General features: G+C 45.5%; 1 protein-coding gene across 2 annotated transcripts; it reads right to left on the reverse strand.

The window, feature by feature from the left end:
* Positions 1 to 551: 551 nt before the first annotated feature.
* LOC125538948 (CLIP-associated protein-like) lies at positions 552 to 11,507 on the reverse strand. Of its 2 annotated transcripts, none has more exons than XM_048702271.1 (21): positions 11,036 to 11,507; positions 10,238 to 10,393; positions 10,069 to 10,131; positions 9,588 to 9,656; positions 9,209 to 9,374; positions 7,492 to 7,653; positions 6,824 to 6,921; positions 6,561 to 6,635; positions 6,414 to 6,482; positions 6,247 to 6,332; positions 6,059 to 6,176; positions 5,119 to 5,217; positions 4,661 to 5,018; positions 2,714 to 4,464; positions 2,514 to 2,612; positions 2,050 to 2,154; positions 1,886 to 1,960; positions 1,719 to 1,787; positions 1,553 to 1,621; positions 1,222 to 1,323; positions 552 to 1,039 (listed from the first exon to the last, which is right to left on the reverse strand). In XM_048702271.1, exons 1-21 carry the CDS (start codon positions 11,369 to 11,371, stop codon positions 878 to 880), a joined length of 4,287 nt encoding a protein of 1,428 aa, XP_048558228.1. In that variant the 5' UTR covers positions 11,372 to 11,507; the 3' UTR covers positions 552 to 877. The 2 variants fall into 2 exon arrangements, with proteins under 2 accessions (XP_048558228.1, XP_048558227.1); XM_048702270.1 differs by having other exon boundaries at positions 2,714 to 4,509; positions 11,036 to 11,506.
* Positions 11,508 to 19,257: the final 7,750 nt, after the last annotated feature.

Raw genomic sequence — 19,257 nt, forward strand, 5'->3', positions numbered from 1 at the left:
GACACCAATATTGGGATGTAATATTTGATTTTAAAAAAAAATTGAACTAGTGTTGCATGTGGCTATTTGAACATCTGTACACTTTGCATGTGGCTACTTTCATGCAGACTAGGAAAAAACCGGAAGGCCAAATGTATGCGGCTATAATTGGATGGTGTCCTCCCGCATTCGTGTTTGTGGACTGCTCCCCCCTCCGTGGACAAATGTGGGAGGATTTTTACAAGTTGCCATTAAAGATGCCCTAACATCATCTCTCTGAATCCCCGCAAAAAAAGTTGCCGCGGAACCGGGAACACAAACAGGGCTTGCCGTTATCAACGACAACAAAGTCTTTCAGTCTGAAACAAGTTGAAACCCATAAGATCTCAAAAACAAGCCATGGTTCTAGCACATGAATAGCTAACTTCCACACACCCCTCTTCATGGCTAATTCTTTGGTGATATTTCAGTCCTTCAGATCCCTCTTTACACATCTACAATCAAGAACCAGACCAGCCCTCTTAACGGATCTAAAATCAAGAACCAGAACAATACAAGTCCACAGCTGAGAATTCATGAACAATAACGTAATTCAAAGGGCCAGACAAAACTTGCACACACTTTCTCCAGTACGTTACATCTCCTTTCTTTGTACATTGTCACCTAGTTGTACAACCCAAGACAACACACGCTCGCTAACACTCTCCTCTCCACATGCTAACCAAAAAAAGAGAAGGAATACATAATCACACAAAGAACCAAAGCCAGGAAACTCCCCAATACAAGGGAATCGTTTGCTTATATACTATACACAAACCTACACAAACAAACGGGACCCCCCCAAAAATCCCACACCCTACCAAACAAATGTCCATATAAAACAGAAGAATGTTACATCTCATTGGTTAGCGCTGTCGATCGCCGTGCCGGACCTTGCCTGCGAAATCCGGTTGGCGTAGATGGTCACCAAGCGCAGCTGCGTGCTGCTCAGCCCTTCCAGGTACGGGACGAATGCTTTCCCGAGCATGATGTAGATATCCACCAAGCAGAATACAACACTCTAAAAAATGTGTAGGTAGTATCAGTTATGAATTCATGCACAAGAAAAATTCATTCCAAGCACATGCAATTCCCATGCCAGTCAGCAACTGCAGTCTGCATCTACTGGCAGTTTTATAACAATCATAAATAAAATAGAAAGGAATTCCGCCATGATAATATCTGCACTAGATTAGTACCCACCTTTCGAACATCTGGACTTTGGTTACTAAAAGCATCAAACAGTGCTGGCAAAAATGTAGGCAGTTGATCCATCAATTCCTCTTGGGAAAGGTGCGCGACAAGCTGCAGAGATTATCACAAGAAAGTTAACAGTCAAAACTGGTTGCTCAACATATTAGATATGTTTGGTTTATGTATGTTCCTAATAGGCCAGAACTACTCTACAACAAAACGAAGAATTTAAGTAGATTTTCACACATGATGCATATATAATGAGAAATGAAACGCACTACAGCTGCCTGCCTAGGGTAGCAAGGGTCTATGTTCTTTTAGAACACTGTATATGAGATACCTTTGTCAAACAGTTGATACACACAACGAGTATCTTTTCATCATCACTGACCAAAAGAGGTACTACAACCTGCAGCAGAACCAATGACCATGAAGAAGTAAAGTTAAATACACCAAGCAGAAACAAAAGTAACGGTGATACATAAAGAGAAATGATTTGTGCATACAGCAAGACATCTGAAAGGATCGTATTTTGCCAACAAAACATTTATGCATCGGTTCGCTTCATTTGAAATCTGCATGCCCAGAAAGAATATTAAGTTACTAAAACACCAAAGCTGAACAAAGAACAGATCTAATGGTGTTATAGTGAGGAAAATAAAGGCAGGTATACCTTTGCCACCACATCTTTCGTCACATGCAGAAGTTTTTCAAGAACAATCTCAATAGATTCTTCCATAGCGTCTTTCTGAGAGCAAAATAAGCATTATTACTATCAAGAAATGAAGCGGCAATTAATTAAACTAATCTTAATGTGCAAAGGCATGGATAGTGGACCTGATTGTTGAGCATCTCAGCAATTAAAGACAAAGCAATCTCCCTAGTAGATGGATCGGAGTCACCCAGCACGTCAAGTACGGTCGTTAATATTTGATTGAAATACTGTTGGAAAATTGAAAGGCTGGAATTAGAATGCAAATAGTTTGAAACCTCTCGGCTCTAGCTTAGTATATATTCCATTTTAACTTTACACCTCTGGTAACACAGCTAGTAATGAAATAATGATTTCACATATTTATGCAACGAAAAAAGGGAAATATACAAGAAAAGGTAACATAACATGCTGCTGTGGCATTTGTATATGCAAAACTACAAATGCCGCTGTGCATTAAAATAAGTTGAAATGCAACCCTGCTTTTCAAATACCCATTATTCTTTTGCTGAGAAATAGAAAAAATAAACTAAACTATTGTAAAATTAAGCACTTAAGGTACATTTTGTAAGGAAATCAGGTTGCAAACCTTTGACCAAACGGAGCTGTCATTACCAAGCGAAGCCTTAATCAAGTGTTGTAATGCTTCGTGCTTTTCCAAACTTGATATTTCTGTGTCAGTGCTTATCTACAAAGTGAGAAAAATAAATTAAAATGCTTCACAAAGATTTAGAAAAGAAAAAGACACAGCAGTACACACAATCAAGTAAAAGGATTTTTCATCAGTACCTGATGAAGAAGTTGTGGTATGCTCAAGCCGTTGTCAGCATGTATGCTGGTCTTTATAGAACTAAGGTTTACAACCATATCTGTCTCCTGAACATCTTTTCCTGTAGTTGAACCAACAGCATTATGCCCATCAGGGCTGTGCAGTTGGCTGAAATCCAAGCGCGGAGTGCTCATAGCGGTTTCACCATCTAAGGAGGCATCGGTTTTTTCAGGGTAGTTTGTCCAAGAACGATTATCTTCCACAGCTGAGCTAAAATTATTCTTTGATTCTCTACTTCTATTTAAAAATACTTCAGTTCCTGAGGCCGGCTCCAGGCTTTGATTAGTACCGGCACTCATATCCGAAGTTGTTCGGGCCATAGAGACATTATGTAATGTTGGTTCATGCACTGTAGTGGTCTTCTTTCCCACTTCGGCGTCAAGGGAACTAGAAGAATACCGCCCAAAAGGATAGCTCTTCTTCAATGTCTGTGCATAACCATCTTCGGAAGAAGTTCCAAAGTCTGCCTGGTCATAAGATTTAGGGCGTGGCCGTTCTTTCTTGCTCTGCAAGTAGTTCACCAGATCAACCTCAATACGAGGTGTTTTTTGCTTCAGGGCACGCCTCAATAGGTTTTGCTCTTCAACTGATAAACTTAAAATAAAATTTAACACTGCCGTTGAGTCAAACTGAGAATACACAGATATGATACCAGCAATAGATGCCTCCTTCAGTTTTGCATTCTTTTCATTCACTAACGGTGCCAATTTTGAAAGCCATAGCTTAAGGAAGCCACTGTTACTATAACCTTCAGAATCTACCGTGTACTTACTGAACGATCTGTTTGCAAATTCAATAACAGCCAGCTTTGCCTTTGGTGACCTCTGTTCATCTAGTGAGCGTACTAGGGCAGGTAGCAACATATCGATTGCATATAATCGACCAACAATCTCCAAAGTCAAAGAACATGGTTTTTTTACCAACTCTTTTGGATCAATAAGGCGGGAAAAGACATGTGGCAAAATTCTTTCGACATAACTCTCAAATGGCTTCTTGCAAGCAGGAATAATCTCTGCAAGCGTAGAAAAAGCGGCTTGTGCAACCTTATGATGAGGATCATCCAGATGGCGGAAAAATAGCTTCATGACCTTTTCAAAATTCTGAATAATTTCTTGAGTACCTCTCTGACCTTGTTGCACTATATTCCGAATAAAATCAAAAGCAGAGACTCTTGCTACCCAGTCAGAACTAGGATTGAGACCCTCAGAAAGTGCATCGTGTAGAGTAGCCAGAGTATCTGTATATCTAGATACATCATTGGAAGGTACTTGACTATCATCAAATCTGTCCCGGCTACTTGCAGAAGGCCTTGACATTACTTGCTTTCTTAGAAGAGGTCTCTGGAAATTCGGGACATTGTTGTTATGTGAATCTCTGTGAGCAGCACCATCCCTATAAGGCATATCAATGTAGTTTTTTTCTGTGTGCATTTGAGGAAACCGCCTGGTTGACCGCAGATCATTACTCTCATCCATTCCGTCTTGAAGCCTCTCTGAAGATCTTCTTACATAAGGCAGTGATAAGCCCGTCATGGACTCGGATGATAGATTACTCAAATATGGTGACCTCGATCGCTCTTTGGTGGCCAACTGTGTCGTCATTGTATCCAATGCGCGGGAACCTCCATTTCGTGTACTAGAACTTTTGATGCTAGGAATGGTTGAGTCCAAGAACGCTGAGTTCTGCAGAGATAGATGATTTGAAGCTGGTGCTGCAAGAGGAACAGGAGGATCACGAGATGATGGAGCATCAACCCCTGCACTAGGATTAAAAAATAATAAGAAACTAGAATTCTAACGATCAGTGGAGAAAGTAGAAACGATAATTTTGTCAGGTGATTTCTAAGGAATACACTATTAAAAGCATTCGAATTCTTCAAAGAAAGGTATATGCGGATTAAAGAATACCAAGGTCCAAGCTTGTTGAGCGTGCAACTGAGAAATTTTGCCTATCTGATATGCTAACACCTTTCAGCAAACTTTCAATAGCAGAAACCTTTTCTTTGCTTGAACTGAGCACACTTTCTAGGCTTCTATCAGAAACTCTGCTGGTTGTCTTTGACTGTGATAAACGAAGATTGTTTGATGGCAGAGATGAATCTGAAGAAATAGCTGCACTCTTGTCCATTGCAACAATAGCTGAAGTGCCATATCCAGGCATATGAGTGCCACTTGCATGAGATGAAGTGCGAGAAGGCTGCAGAACCTTCTCACGAAGTGAGGGAGAAGCATAACGTTTGTGCACACCATCCTCATCATTTATTGTCTGCAACAGTTGCCAATTGTACATTAGAATTTAGGCTGTGTTACAGCTACAAAAAAAGTAAGATCTGAAGAAACACAAAGAGAAAAGCAGCATGTCGTACCCTCTGTATGGCAGGATCAAATTGCATAAAAAGACGGCGAGAGCGCTCAGGCCATGTTTTCGTGAACATTCTGTAGCAAGTTCTTGCAGTTGAACGGACCTAGTTGCAGAAACAGCATGGAACACAAAAATAATCAGAATGAATGTGGACAGAGCCGCAATGGTCCCAGCATACCAGCAGGCAGCGGCACAGAGATCAGAGATGAGATAACTCAAGAACCTTCTAGTTTTAACAATTATGCCCATCAATAAGCAGGTATATCATCATATACTACCAATAGAATGCATGAACTCAGAATATGGACTTGTCATTTGCTACATTATTGTCTCCTGAACTTTTTTTGGGTGGCATGCAAGGGTAAGCAGAGAAAAAAGGCACCGGTTCCGTATGAAGTAGAATCCCTCATAATTTTATTGGTTCCTCAGAAACAGATTGCTTATTACTCTATACACATTATGAACAGAAAGCAACCTATATTCTTCATTATTATGCCAAACAAGCTACCGTATTTCCAAATGGATACATTGTTTCATGAGTATATCTGCAAACGGAACGCAAACCAGCACTACATAGATTCTGTCTGGGCAATATCATATTGATGCCTCTCCAGTCATGTAGACAGCCAGTTGGGGATAGGTTGAAATGTAAGGCTGAGTCAGGGTCCTAGTGGGTATCATTGCAGCATTGCTGCTTGAGTAACAAGTTTTGTTGTTTCGCTCTGGTGTGCTGCAAATAATTAACATTCCGCTTGGTTTGATTTCAACAGAATGGAACTATGACTGGACTCTTCAATTCTACAAAGTACAAACACTAGCATACGACACACAGAGAAGTTGTTGTGTGTCTGATAGTGCGACATATTGAATAATTTATTTAACTACCTGATTTGAAATGAAAATGAACACACTATATGCACCATAGGTCAGCGAACAGATCATACCTCACTCATAGCATCTGCTACACAGCACTTTATTAGATCTTCATATAAATCAGCTGATCGTTGTATTTCCGGGGCATCAGCCCAATATTCCAATATTAGAAGTGCGTATTCGCAGCACCTGGTACAGTAAAATGTAAGCTTGAGTAGCTTGAAGAAACATGTACACTGGACGGTGTCAACATGCATACCTAGCACGGAGAATTGCGCTTCGGTCATTCTTGGCTGTGTCAGCTACACGAGGAAGAATTCGTGCAACCTTGCAGTTTCGCAGGATCTGCAAGATGTCCCATATCAGCAAAGAGACTAAACAAATGGCATCCATGAAGTGCAAATTATTGAAATAAAATTTCCTCACAGTTTTTATGCAGGTGTCTGAAGATTCAGCGATGACAAGCACAGTTATAACAACAAGCTTAAAAAGCATCTGGAAATTTCACAAATATTTTAGATTTCTTAAAACAATATAGCAAAACAGAAGGAAAAAACTGTTTGCATCATTTACCGGAATAAATTGTTCAGCACATGGCTCAAAGTCACCAAGGAGTTCTTTGGACAGCACATTAAGTAAATGGCATGCCTGGGCATAAAAAACATGACAGGAAGTAAGTTTTCAATTTGAGCACATTCATCTGATCAAGTATTCAACTCGTTTGACAGCAAGAAAATAGAGGGAAAGACAAGCGTTGGAGATAATCAATTTGATACTTATCAAAATAGGTTTCTTGATAAAAGATGCTTATCAAAAGAAGAGAAATGGGTGGATACCTGTTTTACAATGGTAGACCGTCGATCAGCTAGCTGAGTAGACAATGGAGGAATCAGCTGCTTCAAGAGTGTCAGAAACGATGGGTAATCAATAGCTCCTGGAGAAACATAAATAGAACATTTTAAAGCTAAGCATAGAACATCAAATTATCGAGTAATTTATCAACATAAATGCTAAGAATGTTGACGGACTAATTCTCAAATAACCCCATATTATATTATTATGTGTAACTGGACTGTGATAATATTTTCCCTTTTGAGTCCAAATGATGAAGGCCTTGCAAAACAGTAAGGTATGTCATCAAAACTGCAGGTTGCACCATTGCTCTGTTCTTTGAGCCAATATTACTACACAATAGGATGTTTATAATAAAAGATGTTCATTTTTATAAAAGATGGACCTTCTGTTTATTTCACTTCACTGCATACTTCAAAAGCTCACTTATCGGCAAATAAAGGGGAAATGTTTCCGTCCTAGTCATCAGTCCTAGTAATGAGGGTCCCTTTCTGGTTAGACAAAATATTAATTGGCTGTGGGATCAAAGACGTACTGCAAAATCTATGCTACAGATGTTTTTTTTTCTTTGCTAATGGCTACAGAGGTAATTAACGCCGAGCATAATTGCATAAAGCTTTGTTAAGAAAAATAGGTATAGATGTGGACATACCTCCATAAACCAGTGCTTCAATCCTTTGCATGGCAGCAATACGAACTGACCAGTCCTTTTCTGGAACAAGAGTAGCTGCAATCTTCTCAAACTCCCGAAGTAATTCTTTCTCTGAGTGGACTCTTACTGGTTCCACTGGTTTTTCAGTTATATCAGTGTCACCTGTAAAACATCAAATTACTGTAGAGAAACATGTTGTCCATGTGGCAGGGGCAATAACCATAAAAACATTGACTTGTCAGAAAATGAAATTTTCTGTTAAGTCTAATAGATTACAGGCTGAAAAAGAAGTTTCAGGGAACATAGCTCAACTAAAGGCTTCTGGATTATACACTGAGCAAAAGTAAGAAGAAAATAAATAAAGAAACAAATATAGCAGTACTTCACCTGGATAAAAAAATGATGCATCTCAAAACATGAAATGGACTTCAAATGTTGTACTATTAAAGTATTAATGATTACTTTCAGATAATGAATTCAAAGACATTTTGTGCATATTATCACTGCATTTTGAAATTAAGAATATATCATATGTTTTCACAGTAATTATATGAACGAATTCTCGAACTTGCACGCCCTGGTCACTATGGTCCACAAATTCTGAAACCACAGATTCACCACCTAAATTTGTTAACAGGGTACACGGGTAGTTCTCAGATCTGGTTTTGCTAGCTCTGGCCACTTATGTGGCATGTTGACAGGGCACAATGTGTCATCCATGGTTTTCGAGTCGCGACTCATCGGAGTCGCTCTGAGTCGCTCTGGGGTAGCGACTCGGAAAAAGTCGAGCCTACGGTTGCGACTAGTCGCGACTCCCGACTCGAGTCGACACTAAGTTGAGTCGACATTTTTTTGCGACTCATCGACTAGTCGACGACTAGTCGCGCGACTCAAAATCCATGGTGTCATCTAATCAGCAGGACCACTCTCAGCCGTGGTGCGCACGGATCTGGTCTGGGCACACACACCGAGTAAGATCTTTGTCAGCCCCAAGCCTCTAACGGTGACTTTGATCTCGTCATCTCATTCCCTGTGGTCAGTTCTTTCCCGACTATCACTGAACCTTGACTCTGGTCAGGGGTGGCCCAAGAACTCAGGGCACGGCTCCATGCCCATGTGGGATGAGTGGCAGCAAGGAGAGTGGTGAAGCCGACAGTGACGGGAAGAAAATGGGAGAAAAGGAACAGGAAGAAGATAGGGTGTCCGGCATGTGGGCACTCCTTACTGGATGACACCACGCAAGCACTTAAATCATGCAAGATCTCATTAGGATCTCTGGAGAGCCACTTTAACATACTTAGAGCAAGTGAATAGGTGGTTCCAATGTTTATTGACATATGTGGTGGGGACATGAATTGACTGGGTGCAATTCCCGTATACGTAACTCAAAAGCTGGACTTCAGTTTTAATTTTCTGACAAAATACAGACTATAGAGCTACAGCACACGATCAGCTACAGTGCTGATTGTTTTGGTTTTGAAAGTGAATCCTCTTCATGTGTAAGTCCATCCTATTATCATGAGCTGGTTAGGAGCATTCAGGCATTCGCAAATGTTCACCCATATAAACATGGAAAAAGGACATCTCTTGGTGCCTAAACAGTACCTAGACTGACAAATTGCAGTTATAGATCGTCTTGGCTTGCAACTATAGTTGAATGCAAACACATATATTTGAATGATCATGTGTGAACTTCTGACAAAAATATAGAGCTTACCTCCAAATAATGTGCTTTCCCTCGGTGTGCTTTTTGTCCGTGGGCTGCCTCTTTTTGGGTTAACACTAACGGATCTAGATGCTGCAACTTTATGCTGTGTTGCAGTACCATCAGATGCGGGAACCTTTGGTTCAATTCTATTCAATCTTGAATTTATTTCTTTTAGCTGCAGATATCGGACAATACATGAATTAGGATAATCCAGGTTTACTGCTTTGCGGACCTTTAAAAATGGACACGTAAAGTTCAATCATATAAAGTAGTACCAGATACTAGTCCAAAATACACAGATGTACTAAGAGTGAGACACTAGTATCAAGTGGATTTCTAGCAAGCAAAGGGCAACTGCCAAAAACAACTAGATAGCCAAATACACTACCATGTATGTAGGCAGATTATGGCGCTGCAACTCTTCGTGGAACTGAGATCCCATGTTCTTGTACATTTCCTGTGATCGAAAAAAGTGACAAGTGATATTAGGATTGCCGTATAATTTTTACATAGCCTGGATAGCGGGTACAGGCTGCAATTAGTTAGTATGGACAGTTGCTACTAATTACACCAATAGTTTGAAAGCATGGGATAAACTACTTTTAAAACACACAAAAACAGATAAAACTGAGGGCAAGGGAGTAGTGAAAAGCAACTAGAAGCAAAGGGCATTGGGACTACATTGATTGTTTGAGTATTTTTGTAGGAAAGGTTCAGCCTATCCAACTCGCAGAGTGGGACAGAACTATTGCAAAATTGAGTAAGACGAATGTTGGGCATCCGAAAGCGCGAAATGGGAAGGAATATAAGTGGACAAAAGATGAAAAGCATCATCTGAAGCAGGTAAAAATGGTATGAAACCAGCTAACCTCAATACAAGATATAGCAGCTTCTCTGACACTTTGGTTCGAATCATTCATCAACTGTAGGACCTGTGAAGCCAGATTAGTCTCAGCATATCTATCTATTGAGTAAACATAAAGTCTGAGATATGCACAAAAATGTACAGTAACAAATCGACTTGAATACTAGACTCACGGGTGAGAGTAAAACTCGTTGCATGAGAAGCTCCGTAGAAGCGAAAAGCCCAACTGCAGTTGCCACTGTAAGTACAAACTCTTCCCGAACCCTCCAACTCTTATGAGTCCATGCATAATTTCCGGCCCTTTCGAGAATGATTGTTGGTGAAGAAACCTGAGATATGGATGAAATCAGAAGGCTACCTAGTAATAAATCTAAAACATTGAGAACAAGGCGAGCATGTTTGGCTTCATTTGTTGATATTCATTGGGCAAGTCTACATGTAAAAGTAATGGTAACATAGTACTAGTAACAAACAGCATTGACAAAGGAGAAAAGATAACGCATATTTTGATATTTATGCTCTATAAAAATCAAAGCATTAAGAAAGAATTATGTAATTTACAACAACTAGGCATATTATAGATTTCATTTCAACACCTGAAAAGAGCAATCTTTACATGTGAACTAACAGCATATTTGAGGGTAAATGGTTCTTAAAACAGTCGAGCAAAAACCAAACTGCATATGAGAAGTTTGAATCTTCGTTTGATACCCACCCACATTTTACCGTTTGTACAAACCAAACTTGACCCAAAACTAAGAAAGCTAATCCCTTGATTATTGAAGTTTGAAACGGCATTGTAGCTCAATAGCACATCATCACACAAAACCTAAAACAAATTCATGCTGATAGATAATTGGACCAAATTTAAAACTCCAGCTAAGTTCCAAAGCAACCACATTCCCCCCTAATATAACAGATTAAAGAAACAACAAGTGGGATCATCACGACCGAAAGGGCGGACGACTCACCTCCATGAGCGTGACGAGGAGCTGGCGCGCGGCCTCGCGGACGGGCTGCTTGCCGTCGCCGAGGCGCTCGACGGCGGCGGGGACGAGCGCGTTGAGGTGGATCTTGAAGTGGTCCCCGGCGAGCACGGCGGCGGCGGAGAGCGCCTGCAGCCCCCCCTGCGCGACGCGGAAGTTGGCGTCCCGCGTCAGATCCACGCAGGTGTCCACCAGCGAGGTGACCTCGGCCGGGGAGAGGCCGCGGCGCGCCGCCGCGTCGAGCGCCTCGTGCAGGCGCTCCACCCCGGCCAGGCGCTCCTTGGTGTCCTTGGCGCGCGCCGCCTCCAGCGCCGCCTCCATTCCGGCGCGCGGGCCCCGGAGAGTCCGCCGTGTGGCAGTACGGTTGCGTGGAGGGGGGGCCGGCGGCGAGGCGAGGGGGGTGGTCGGATCTGGGGACGGAGGCGAGGGGGGGGGAGGGGAGTGTGAGAGCGTACACGGATGCTGAGAGGGTAGGGTGGTTGGGGCTTTAGGTGGGTTTGTGCAATGACACCCCTGGCTAGTTGCGACATTTCACGCTTATGCCCTCCATTTGGATACATAGAGGCTACAGTATGAAACGGGGGTCGTTTCTTTCTTGAAAAGCGTGCCATGAACTGGAGTCCGGGAAAGCGGAGCACGTTACCGAATTTTGGGTGGGGTGTGGGATTTGAACTAAAACAACGTCACTTGGAAAACAGGTGGAATTCCTGGGATCGAAAAGTGACTTTGAAAATCAGGGGCCAAAGACGACGACATAGCATAACGTCGCCGTCCATGCCAAAACGTCGTTCCGTACGTACAGTCAAGTCGTTGCCCCCCGTGATTAACTGAGAGTTAGCAGAGAGCAAAAGCGTCGTTTTTGAACTCAAGTGTGGCCATCACGTAGACTACAATACATAGGACTCCACATGGATGGTATATATACTATCCTCCCTCCGTTTCTAAATATAGGCCTTTCTAGAGTTTTAAAATGGACTAGCACATATGAATGTATATAAATATATTTTAGAGTGTAGATTCACTCATTTTATTTCTTATGTAGTCACTTATTAAAACGTCTAGACAGACAAATATTAGAGAAGGGAAGGAGTACATGTTAGGGAGTATGAGACGCTATATTAGAGAGCATTATTGTACCAAACACAAGGAAACAAAAACATGTCTCGTTTGAGATAGATATATATGGTCCACGCGGAGCTAGCTCGGTGGGATGCTTGATGTACGTATGGTAATGCATGGCAACTACTCGCACCAACTAGCAGCAGTACGTGTGTGTGATGTTACACCTGAACTAATCATCCTCCGCCTTAAACTCCCTTGCGTCCTTGTCTCTTACCAGCGGAAATGTTATGTTACGTACGTGGACCATGCGATCGAGCTGCAGGGAGGGCGGCTATCATTGTCAGTCGGATCCCGGATGGCTGCGTTGCTTTGATGCATGCAGGTGATCCACCACGCTGTTTAATTAATTATTAAATGTCGTATGTGCACACGAACGAACCCTACTAGTAGGTTACCTCTGCACTCCGCGCCTGGTACACAGATATTGGGTGAATGATGTGATCGTGCACGTTACAAGTGCATTCCAGTCTAGAATGTAACGGCATGCTAGTATAATTAGGGAGCAGTATGTCAAGTACTCCCTCCGTCCAAAATAGATGATCTAACTTTATATTAGGAACGGAGAGAGTAGTAGTTTGCTTGATTTGCAGTCTCGTCTCATCATCTGGCAGTGCGTGAAACGGAAACGTCCATCTCTTTCTCACCAACGCTTCAAGTGAGCTCGCGCACAGGCTGGCTTCCGGTCCGTGCCGTTGCTGGGGCTCATCGCTGGAACAATGATAATCTACTGAGGCCATCATTTTTGTGAGCTCGCTTTTGGTAATAGTGGGGCGCTCATGCTGTCGCCCGCACGCTACCCAATCCATCCCTCCTCCATCGCATCTTTCTTACTTTTTACCCCACGAGCACGGGATCACAGTCTGGGCTAGCCTGGACGCACACACGCACGCTCCCCTCCCCGCCGGTGTCCCCTTGCGACTTGTCTGTGGCATCGCTGGGCCTGATCGAGGGCCGAGGTCATGGCGATACAGCCGTAGAGGGACCGGTGGTGCAGGCTGCGCGGCTGCAACCCATGTCGGGCATCGATCCCGATAAAGCTTCTCCGTCGATTGTGTCGTGCAAAAAGGCTAGCGCCGCAGTTCGGCGATTGGACTCGGCGGCTGAGAGCATCTCCAATCGTTGGCCTCCCTGTAGGTGCTAAGAGCAACTCCAACGGGGCGACCCAAACGGATTCAATTTTTGTCCGTTTGGATTAGTCAAACGGACATGTTGGGGTAGGAAAGGAGCTGCCTGTACTCCCAGTGCCATCGCGCTTGGTGCACCGGGATGTGCAGGCGCCGGCGTCCAGGGCGGAAACGCGCCGGTGGTGGACGGGGAGGGGGAGGGGGAGCACGGGATGACGAGGCGCCGGGGGTGTCTTTCCCCTTGTCATTGCTTTTGCCGAAGAGGCCCATGGCACGCGCTAGGGTTTGCGGTCGTCGGCGAGGAAGCAAAGGAAGTGGTGGGGGGCCAAATGTGGACGGGAGAAGTGGATGAGGCCAACCCCGCCGCACGCATGGTTAAAAAAAGACGCGCGCACTGGCTGACGCGTGGGCCCGCTGTCGGTGGTCGTCATAAATAAGACGACCGGTGGCAGTTGGGTGGCCGCCAGGTGGGGACGCGGCGGACGGCGAGGAGACGCGCGGCGCGTCCGCTTCCCGTCCACGCCGACGCATTCCAGGCGCAATTTTGGGTCGGAAATGGGTCGGCGCGGACGCCGGGCGGATACGATTTGAGTTTGGGTCGGCGCGTTGGGCCGCCACTTTTGTCCGCGCCGACCCAAACGGATGCGGGCGGACGAAATGGGTCGCCCCATTGAAGTTGCTGTAAATCACCCCCTGAGGTGCACTGGCGCAAACCGCGTGCTGGGGGCGTGATGCCCCCAGTCACGACGGCCACGTTTTTTAAATTAATTTCGGCACAAACACGGCGCAAATTGAACTAAACTTCGGCGAGTTCGTATATATTTAAAATATTCACAAAAAAGAAAAAAAGCACTACTAGGCTGCTCCTCGCTGTCTCCCTCGCCGCCCGTCGCCCTTGCAGTTCTACATGCCGAGGAGGCGGTAGAACCGCGTGTAGTCGCTGCCGTCGTCGTCGCCGCCTCCTCTGCGGCCGCCGTCCCTGCTGCAACCCTCCCCCGGTTGGCGCAGCGGGTTGGACGCTCCGGGGGCGTCCTCGTCGTCGTTGCTGTCGAGGATCACGACGCCACGCTCGTCCTCGCGCCCACGTTTGCGGGCGGCTATCTCCTCCAGGGCCCGGCGCTGCCGGACCATTTCGTCATGGAGGTAGTCGTCCCGCGCCCACCGTAGGGCGTCCTCGTCGGAGAAGCCGCGCCAGGCTATCTCCTCGTACTCCGCGGGGAGGCCGGGCTTGGGCTTCGGCCTAACGAGGACGAGGCGGCCACAGGCGGGGGCGGAGTCATCGATGCGGACACCGAAGCTGTGGATGTGCACGCTAACAGGCGTGTCCTGGGGCTTCGGCTTGACGGGGCGGAGGCAAGGAGAGTCGGACGAGCGGCCGGACGAGGAGGAGGACGTCCCCCCAGGTCCATGCGCCTCGGCGTCCACGAGCTCCCACGCTCCTGGCACCCGCATGTCCGGCGGGGCCTGGTACTCGGCCTCGAAGAAGAACCGAGATTCGTCCTCGTGAAGGTGGCGGCGGCCGAAACCGTTCGCCACCGCACCGTCGCCTGGGAAGCGCTCGGGCATGCTTTGAATTGGAGACGGCGAGAGGAGAGGGAGGAAAGGGGAGAAATGGTGCTGCGGCGATGGAGATTCTATGTGTGCCACCGGCGCGCTGGGGTTCGGCTTATATAGGCGGAGGCGCCGCGCGTATGCGTGGCAGGCGAGGGAACGCGCGTCGTCCGGTCACTGAGCCGCCCGTGATGCATCAATGGAGCAGGTTGACCGGCGCGGCAGCGCGCAGCAGCTTTGACATTGATTCGCCGCGGGAAACGAGGCGATGAGTACGACGAAGCGGTGAGAAGAGAGACGAGTCGCTGGTAAGGAGGGCCCGCGGCTGTTTCGCGCCAAAAATGATTCGCCCGGTGCCCCCGAGCGCGCCGGGTTCGGGTTGAGTCCGCCAGCGTCCATTTCGGTCCGAGCCGGCGAAAAATGGGTCCTTGGGAGCGCGACTGGGCCGATTTTTCGGCGCTGGCGGCCAAAAAGTCGTCTGAGGAGCCTTGTTGGGGGCGCGGCTGGACATGCTCTGAGCTTGGTCTCGATGTATGTATCTCTGTCCAGGATTATCAGAGCAACTCTGACCGGGTGATTCATTTCGTCTATCTACATTTATTTTGTCACCGCGGACAAGAATGTTGACCCAAAGCGTCGACCCATTTCTAAAATCCGTTAGCTTCGCGTTCGTGTGGACTCATTTCCGACCTAAAAATAGGTCTGAAATGCGTGGCGCGGACGCGAAACGAATGCGCCACGCGTCTCCTCAATATTCGTCGTGCTCTTACTTGGCGGTCGTGCAACCACCACCCGCGGTCATATTTATGGCGACCATCGATACCGGACCCACGCATCAGCCAGTGGAATCGCTGGACCTGATCGAGGACCGAGGTCCGGCCTCGGTCATGGGCGATACAGCCGTCGATGGGTCGGTGCAGGCTGCGCGGCTGCAACCGATGTCGGACATCAATCCCGATAAAGCTTCTGCGTCGATTGGGTCCTGCAAAAAGGCGAATGCCGCAGTTCGTTGGACTCAGCGGCTGAGCTTCGTTTGGGTGTACGTATCTCCATCGAGGATTATTAGCCCAACTCCAACGCTTCACCCCATCCGGTCTAGGTGTATTTGTCTGGGTCCAAAGAGACAGAAGGCACGGCTCAACGCATTACTCTTTCCTTCTTTTTTTTTGTTTGGCGCCCGGCCCGCTTCATTTCCGGCGCAAAATTGTGTCTAATTTGCGCTCACGCAGACGGCGACCGGATGTCCACGTACCCGCTCCTCGTCCGCCTCGGGACCACCTGTCGGCCACCCACCTACTCCCTCCGTTCGGAATTACTTGTCACGGAAATGGATGTATCTAGACATATTCTAGATATATCCATTTCCGTGACAAGTAATTTCAAACGGAGGGAGTACCTCCCACCAGCCACATTTACTGTGCATGAGTGGACGTAAGCACCTGCCAACCACCCATCCACAACAATCGCCGTCCTTCTTAATGTGGAAGCCGTGGACTGGCGAGTCCACGCTTTCATTCCCGTCCCTGTGTACCTCCTCGAAGCCCGAAACCAAATCCTAGCTCCTCCTCGCCGCTCCTCCTCCTACTCTACTTCTCCACCTCCTCACCGACCGCCATGGTCTGGTGGAATTCCGACTGCAAGGAGAGGCACGACCACGAGGCCGGGTCGTCCTCCGGTCATCGCTGCTACACCAACTCCACACCGCCTACGTTTACCATCTCGCCACTGTCGGCCCCGCAGCGCATTCAGCATTACATCGCCGCCGACATCTGCCAGCGCTATTGGGAGACGTCAACGCCCCTCCCATGGAGCGATGTCCACTCCCAACAATTAGCATATCTGATACGTATCCAACGTATCTATAATTTATGAAGTATTCATGCCATGTTTACAACAATTTTATATGGTTTTAGTATGATTTGATTAGAACTAATCTGGACTGACGCAATTTTCAGCAGAACTACCGTGGTGTCGTTTTTTGTGCAGAAATAAAAGTTCTCGGAATGGGCTGAAATTTTACGGTGATTTTTATGGACCAAAAGAGACCACCAAAGCACAAGAACTGGGCCGGGAAGTGGACGAGGAGTCCACAAGCCCTCTAGGCGCGCCCTACCCCCCCCCCCCCCCCCGGGAGGGGGCTCCGGGCTTGTGGTCACCTCGGGCATCCCCTTGACGTGAAACCGATGCCAAAAATTCTTATAAATACCCAAACCTCCGAAAAGAACCCTAGATCAGAAGTTCTGCCGCCTCAAGCCTCTGTAGCCATGACATATGACGACAAGTTGTTGTAAATAGAAGCCGAGCACGTTCAGAAGCCCATTTGTCGACCTGAAACTTCTTTTCTTGTAGTTCAACATATCCATCCGTTTCTTATTGAAAAACTTAAGCCTCATGGAAAATAGTAACCTCGCATTCAACAGGAAGAATGTGACAAAGTTTTTGTTTGCCTGTTTGGATGCATAACCTTCGATCATTATTGTCCTCAAACAAATGTCATGAGAACTGAGAAAATCCCAGTGCTTATTACGCCACCGATTGGTTATATGTTTTTCTCCATGTGTTGCTGCCTACGTAGACATGAAGATTGAAAACAGTTAAAGTCTAAATAAAGAGTATATCGATAGAGCGACGGTCGAATGGTAATTCTAGTACAATATATATGGGCTTTCAATGTGCTTGAAATAATCACCTCTATATACAAATTCTTCAGACATGGAAAGCATCGCAGCAAGCTAATAATTGTGTTCAGATCAATACTAAACATTTCGATATGTAAGATCTTGACAGAATCCAACACCATTGATAGGCTATCGATGGACGAACTCTTCATTGAGCATATAATATAATATTAGTATCCAAAGTGTACTCCAAGATGATATAAAACTTATGCGCACAAATGAAAAATGCAGCTTGTGATTACAAAAGTGTAGATAATAATATACAATACTGAATAAGTGTGGAGCCAAACACCATATCGTGATGTACAAACAGATCATGAATTACACCCAAGGCCTCAAGTTTAGGCGCAGAGATGACAGTTATTTGTGAAGGTTTATAACAATAATCAAGGAGCAACCTTTGAAGTGAAGGGGCATCTTCGATGATGAGATGTTGTCCTTCAAAATAAATTCCAATGATTTTAAGGTGATGCGACTTTATTTGGAGACAATGGATACGGATTTCTAATCCGAAAACAAGCAGCAAGCGCTCCAGGGCAGGGCAATCGGCTTGGATGATGCTATGTAGTGAGGCCACCAACAGATCAACCACCACAAGCGAAAGTCTTTTTAGCAGTGGGAGTCGAATCATTAGTACCAAATTGTCTGGTAGATGGCACTGGGCTATGGTGAGGGTGTGGAAAGAGGAGGAAAACCATGAGATGGACAACAGTGGTGTGGGCACAAATACATGGAGTTGGGATCACGACATATATTTTTCGTAGTAATGGTAGAGCTCAAGCTGCTAGAGTTTTTCGAATTCAGTGGATGTCAGCCAGGCGTCCACCATGCGGGGTATGGACAACAGGTAGCGTGTCGAGATGCAGAGGCATTGAACGGGGCCCTATTGGGAGGAGATGATGGCTCTGAGGAGATCAAATTCAGGAAGGACAAATATATGATGATAGTCGAGATTAAGAGGCGTGGTGTGCCAGATTGTGTTTGGCAACCATCCTTGGTGGGGAGTGAAGGAAATATGCCCTAGAGGCAATAATAAAGTTATTATTTATTTCCTTATACCATGATAAATGTTTATTATTCATGCTAGAATTGTATTAACCGGAAACATAATACATGTGTGAATACATAGACAAACTTAGTGTCACTAGTATGCCTCTACTTGACTAGCTCGTTAATCAAAGATGGTTATGTTTCCTAACCATGAACAAAGAGTTGTTATTTGATTAACGGGATCACATCATTAGGTGAATGATCTGATTGACATGACCCATTCCATTAGCTTAGCACCCGATCGTTTAGTATGTTGCTATTGCTTTCTTCATGACTTATACATGTTCCTATGACTATGAGATTATGCAACTCCCGTTTGCTGGAGGAACACTTTGTGTGCTACCAAACGTCACAATGTAACTGGGTGATTATAAAGGAGCTCTACAGGTGTCTCCAAAGGTAGATGTTGGGTTGGCGTATTTCGAGAATAGGATTTGTCACTCCGATTGTCGGAGAGGTATCTCTGGGCCCTCTCGGTAATACACATCACATAAGCCTTGCAAGCATTGCAATTAATGAGTTAGTTGCGAGATGATGTATTACGGAACGAGTAAAGAGACTTGCCGGTAACGAGATTGAACTAGGTATTGGATACCGACGATCGAATCTCGGGCAAGTAACATACCGATGACAAAGGGAACAACGTATGTTGTTATGCGGTCTGACCAATAAAGATCTTCGT

This window comes from Triticum urartu, chromosome 2, assembly GCF_003073215.2.
Source record: "Triticum urartu cultivar G1812 chromosome 2, Tu2.1, whole genome shotgun sequence".
Lineage (NCBI taxonomy): Eukaryota > Viridiplantae > Streptophyta > Magnoliopsida > Poales > Poaceae > Triticum > Triticum urartu.

Excerpts from the sequence above, each read along its gene's own strand:
- LOC125538948 (XM_048702270.1), bottom strand. The coding sequence starts at position 11,371 with ATGGAGGCGGCGCTGGAGGCGGCGCGCGCCAAGGACACCAAGGAGCGC. Across the intron at positions 1,788-1,885 it reads CGAAAGATGTGGTGGCAAAG|ATTTCAAATGAAGCGAACCG; the intron begins GTATACCTGCCT and ends CTGGGCATGCAG. Across the intron at positions 1,622-1,718 it reads ATCCTTTCAGATGTCTTGCT|GTTGTAGTACCTCTTTTGGT; the intron begins GTATGCACAAAT and ends GTTCTGCTGCAG.